Raw genomic sequence first — 6,000 nt, forward strand, 5'->3', positions numbered from 1 at the left:
GTAAAAGTAAAATTAAAGAAGAAGAAAAAGAAGAAGCATAGCAAAGCGCATGCGACACTCACGGTGGACATTGGATGCGAGTAAGTTGTAGTGTTGGGTTGGTATGGGCGTGCTAGGGAGGACCTGCAAAATAACCTGCGGCGGCAACGGGGCCCTGTGACCTTGGGGACCATTTGATCGGTCCTGCGCACGAGGCCCCGTGCAGGTCTCCTGTCTGCAGAGTGTTTCGCTCAGCGCAATGTTACAACTGTTGGAAAATCGTTGGTGCGCGTCGGCACCGTTGCTGATTGCTGTACCGTTCCCGTCGCCGCCACCGGTGCAGCTGGTCGATATCGTCATCGTGGTGGTTGTCGTCGTCGTCGCCGCTGTTGCCCCAGTGGAATTCATGGCCGCCGTCATCGTGTTGGTCGTCGGGGTGCTCGTTGCCGACCCGTTATTCGCAGAAGTCACGTCCGTCTTCGTCTCGACGACCACCTGCGTTCCCTCGCCAATACTGCCCTGATTATTCGCAACCACAAACGCGGAATTCTCCTCCTTGGTGATGCTCATATAGTAGCAAGTGTCGGTCTTCTTCATTATATGCCGTGGCCCTGCGCATAGAAATACACGATTGGCATATGAATGTGTGGCAGTCTTTCATTCCATATTTATAAAGAACTACTCGAACTAATTTGAACGCTTTATTTCTCTATTATCTTTTTTTATTTCTAATTATTACAATATGTTCTTAACTTCTCTTATTCATTTTTCAGGATACTAGGGTAACTCCAGTACTTACGCCGCGCGAGGATTTACGCCGCAGAAGTAAAAAAGAAATAGAAGGAATAAAGATATACTTGCTCGCAATCACACTGTTACGTGCTTTTATGTTATATTAGTATTGTGTTGTAATTTTAGTTTTTTACTGTTAATATTAACGAAACCGTCGTGAGTTGAATCGATTTCTCACCGTAGTAAGTAGCGCGATCATATATTACGACTTACGTAAAATGATTACTGTAGGGAATGCAAAAGGTTTAATTGTTATTTTATGATACATAAGTGTAGAGGGATAATAAAGGATGGAATACAGCAAAATACAAGTGCATAGCTCTTGTATTCGTTTAGCTTGATATTTTATATATCCCACCTGTTTAGGATATACGCATTATATAGGCAGGATATAGGCATTTTTAGCGTGTGGGATTTATGCCATAGTACAAGCACTCCGTAAAAATCAAAATCTTCTGTGTATTCTTTATTTGGATCGTATAACAATAAATTTTAATGCATCTATCGTTCTTCTATTTTCTTCTTAAAATCTTTCAGTTTTATAATTTGTTTATTATTCTTACACCTTAATAAACTTTTTACACACATTTTATAACTTATTATGACATTTTATTGCCTTATTTATAAACATTATTTGTAATTTTTTATAAGGCGTATATTTTACTCATGAATGTCATATATCTCACCCTTATGGGATATATAGCAAAACTGCAAGGGTTTCTAAAAGTTTTTTTTATTAATTACGAAGAATGAATATTTCATATTTCTATTGTTTTTATAGTGGTAGACATCAGTATAAAATTTTTATTGGTATAATTCATTTGCCTTAAACATAGTAAATAGTACTCGATAAATTAAATTTTCCTTAGCTGCGGCTTATATACCGAAGTTATCCTATACATTATATATTTAATCAAAATAGATTGTATATAAATATATAAATAATTTTCACCGAAAGTTACCGATATATCATATAATTCAATAGTTCGACGAAAAATTATATGAAACAAAGAGCGAAACGTAAGATCTAAATTTTAAGATTACCTTTTATTGAAAATCTTTTTCTATTTATTTTTTATTTCATTCAAGAAATAAAGCGCTAAAAAAAGTGTGCCCAAGAGAAAAAGAAAGAGTCTAAAAGACACCGGTAATGTGTGTCGTGAGATTACCAGGATTCAACAGGATAGTATCCTCGTAAAATTCCGGAAGTTCTGCCGGTCTGACTGCAACAAGCGCAACTCCGTATTTCCGGTGACTGTGGAAAGACGCGTAGGTGAAGGATTTTCCCTCATACTCCCCGAAAAAGCGGGAGTCGCCGAGAATTATGTGATAAATCTCGTTGCCGGAACATTTACCATATAGTCTGTGCCATTCTTCCTGCGACTGTTGACCTTCTCTGTGATGAGAAAGATTTCAACTCAGAATTTTCCGGTCTTCATGCGATGTTTACACGATATAACATCACATACATTGCAGTTACGCAAAGTAAACGTAAAAATAGTATATTTTATTGCATATTATAGTTTGTTAAATGCATTATAGCATTTAATAAAATTTTGTAATTTTGTGTTTGTAATTTAGTAATAAATTTCGTCAAATATATTAAAAATTAAATTAATCATTATTTAATGCACGAAAAAAATTAGCTACCGTAGCAAATCTAGTCGTAAAATATGGACAACTAACATTTTTTGCTGCGAGAGCTATATTTTTAGCAATATAGTAAGAAAATCTTTTGCTACTGTTGCTAAAAATATAGCTCTTGCAGCAAAAAATGTTAGTTGTCCATATTTTACGACTCCTTTTTTTCCGTGTGTTTATATTAAAGATTAAAGATGAATAAATACTTGAATTGCAGCGACATCAGTTTACGTGGCTGTACACGCTACGAAATGTGCACGTGGTACTGTGCGGTTAAATTCGTAGCCTAATTATTGCTCTACAATACATTTTGCGCGGCACTTACTGTCCTCTGGATGTGTGTAGCAACAGGGTAACCAACGTCGATGCGCCGGGACACGTGCAATTATTTGCTAAAAGGGCGTATTTAAATTCATCTTCGCACACCACGTGCTCTGCGAACTTCACGTGGAGCTTGTTTTCCGGACGGAAGATTTGAACATATTGAGGAACGTTGGGCGCGAAATCTTTTACCGCCCATGATCTACAATTGCCAAATTTATTTTTTATGAGATTTAGAGGCGCTTTCAAGCTCTAATCGCGAGTAATGTAAAAATATTTATTTCTTTAGAATTCAGGATAATTCTGCTATCGTGTTAAAGGAGAAGAATTTAAAAAGATTTTAAGTCATAAACTATTTTCATTAATATTGTTTTGCTATTTCTCGAATAAAAATTTTATCACCTAAAACGTATTTCAGATTTCTCCTGTTTTATTTCTACGGATCTTTTACCAGTCTGGAATTTTTAATGAATTTGGAAGTAAAGGAAATTAAGTAATTAAGGTCAACAGAGCAACTTATCTTCAATTTAAACTCCGAAGTAAAACTTAAATAAAAAATGTCTGAGATTCGCAAAATGTCGAGGATAATATCAGGATTGCAATGTTTAATCTCCGTAACGTGAAACTTTATTATGGAAAAAGAGAAGTGACGAGAAGATTGAATTTACAATAGCGATTATGAGTTTCGTTAATGAAAATTTTAACTTAACGTTAGTTTTCACTGATTGCTGACCTGAGTATCGTGTGTTCGTCAGCAGCGGTTTTGTCAGCATAATTTCTCGCCGCCAGCACAAAACAAGCTTCCGCTTCGTTCATCCTGGCCCTCGCGAGATCGCCATCCTTCAAGCATGAGCCCTGGATGTAGATCACCCTTTGCGCCCAGATCGGCACTTGCAAGATCATCCGCATTGTGGTATCGAGTTCCATTGGTGACAAAAGCACCACATAATAATCCTACTCGTATTAAAATCATTTTCAATTATTAATGTTAAAAATCATAAAATGAGTGAAAGCAAAAGTGCGTAGAAAGATATACGGTGCAATTAACTCTTCATACTTTCAAAGCTATTACAATGTCTGTGAGATTTTATTAACGCGCAAGGAATATATTTAATCGTGCATATCTTCAATTATTTCATATAAAAAATTAAACTCAAAACTGCTATTTTCAAAATAATTGTATTTTTTACCTTATTTAACAACTAATATTAATAATTTTCGTGTTGTACTAGTGATAAAAATTAAGCTCAATAATTTTTTAAAAATTAATTGCCTCTGCTGTTTTAACAACGATAAATTGAGAGCTTGAAAAAGAATTTTTACGAAATCACAAGTCGCTTAGTGCATAATGAAATATTCAAGGCACGTAATTTGTTCGTCGCCTAACCTGCAGCAAGGGATGGGCGTAAAACTCATTTAGAAAGTCCATAATGGTGTCGGCTTGCAGTGTCGTACTGCAAACTACCACGTGCTTCTCGCTTTGCGCTCTGTGCGACGAATACGAGCCGCCCAGTTTCTGTCGCTCCATCCACGTGAAAGCTAACTGTTCGAACTGTAATCAATATGAGATTATGCAATGATTATGCAATCGACTAATATAACTGTTTGTATAAATCACAATAAGTTAAAATGAGCACAATGATTGCATTATTCTATCCGAATTTATGAGATTAATAGACAAATATTCATGAAAATATTATTTTGCTTTAATAAAAACAAAAGTATACAATTGATATATTAAAAAATACGTATATTTATAGAAACTATTTACTTTGATAATATTGAAGAAAAGCATAGAAAAAAATCTTTATTTTTTATTTTTTTCAAACTCAAACTTTATCGTAAAATTTATCCCTAAAACATAAAATTATATTTTATATTTCAGATATAAATTTGACATGTATAGAATACAAATGTGTTATAAATCTTATGTTTTTTTTTTGTACAATTTCTTTGTATTATATAAAATTAAATTACTTTAAATAGATTTTACACATATATTGATGTCTGTACACATATATTGATAATTATTAAAATTATTAAAATTTGTATATTATAAACGTAAAATTTTTGTATAAAGATTTATATAAAAACACTTTTATAAACGTAAAATTTTTTCTTTAACAAATGCAAAAATATTTATTATAATTTTAATATCTTGCACGTATAAGCGCCTCAGTGTAGTAGTGTACATATTATCGCACCTCACAATTTTATGCACTTTTAATTGCAAATTTTTAATTGCCCTTATTACACTGAAAAAAAGGTTTTAGTTATAATAACCAAGGCTTGGTAAAATAGTTTCAACTAAAGGTTTTAGTGAATATGACAAAATATTTGGTTAATGTTAACCAAATTTGTTAACATTAACCAAATTTTTTGTCATAATCACTAAACCCTTTAGTTAAAACTATTTCACCAAAAAAGTCTTGGTTATTATAACTAAAACCTTTTTTCAGTGTAAATTTCGCCACTTAAGACCTAATAGGACAAGATTGCTTCACTTCTGCAAAGATACGGGCTCTCACGTTGAATTATTTTTGTCTATGCTATCTCGATAGTAATGCGACTCCATCGTCCAAAATCGAATTTAATCGAATGCGGAAATGCAAGGGACAGACTCGAAGAGAAGGGGGGTTGACACATCGTGTTAACCCATACAAATTGGCACGTATCTCGTGTGCGATTGGCAGGCAATCTGACAGACAAATTACAGCGATCGACGAGCGCTTTCCGTGTTGAGCGCTGCGCAATCAGTCGACGTCGACAGACAATGAGTAGACACGAGTTGTTCTTGTTGCTTTGTGCAATTAAGTAATATTTTTTGTCCGATCTAATTCTCATTAAGCGCTAAATCAATTCAAGAATTAATCGTTAAATCGGCATTGAATATTTACTTTTTTGTAAGATTATTTTACATTTCTCTTTTTCACATCATATACTTCCATAAACTTTAAAAAATTTTAAATATCACTTAACTTTTAAATTCGTAATAGGATGGCTATGAGAGTCAAACGCAGTTGTCTGTGCGTAGATGATCAGAATCACTGATTTATTTCAAATCCATTTCAAATGAACTACAATTGAACGTTTCAGCTCATAGATTGAGCCATCTTCAGCGATATCAAATGACGAATAAAATTAAAATATTGCACAGTTCTCCATTCCAAAGTGGTAAGTTTCCTGCTTGAAGATTTCAAGAAACGACATTGAAAAAGACTACTAGATCCATATCTGTAAAAATAGTTCCCTTATTACACCAAGTAT

The 6,000-nt window shown here is 33.9% G+C and overlaps 1 protein-coding gene across 12 annotated transcripts in view; it reads right to left on the bottom strand.

Moving 5' to 3' along the window:
• LOC112457807 (potassium channel subfamily T member 2) overlaps positions 1–6,000 on the bottom strand; it is a 247,764-nt gene that overhangs the window by 24,056 nt on the left and 217,708 nt on the right. For 11 of the 12 annotated variants that reach the window (XM_025021055.1, XM_025021054.1, XM_025021053.1 and 8 more), the window contains 5 exons: positions 4,121–4,285; positions 3,467–3,687; positions 2,738–2,935; positions 1,941–2,167; positions 63–590 (listed from right to left, as the gene is read on the bottom strand). In XM_025021055.1, coding sequence (XP_024876823.1) covers positions 63–590; positions 1,941–2,167; positions 2,738–2,935; positions 3,467–3,687; positions 4,121–4,285 — 1,339 coding nt within the window. The remainder of the gene's footprint in view (positions 1–62; positions 591–1,940; positions 2,168–2,737; positions 2,936–3,466; positions 3,688–4,120; positions 4,286–6,000) is intronic. The other variant, XM_025021058.1, reaches the window with a different exon arrangement.

Source organism: Temnothorax curvispinosus, unplaced genomic scaffold (assembly GCF_003070985.1).
Source record: "Temnothorax curvispinosus isolate PA1 unplaced genomic scaffold, ASM307098v1 QBEX01008326.1, whole genome shotgun sequence".
NCBI classification, from domain to species: domain Eukaryota; kingdom Metazoa; phylum Arthropoda; class Insecta; order Hymenoptera; family Formicidae; genus Temnothorax; species Temnothorax curvispinosus.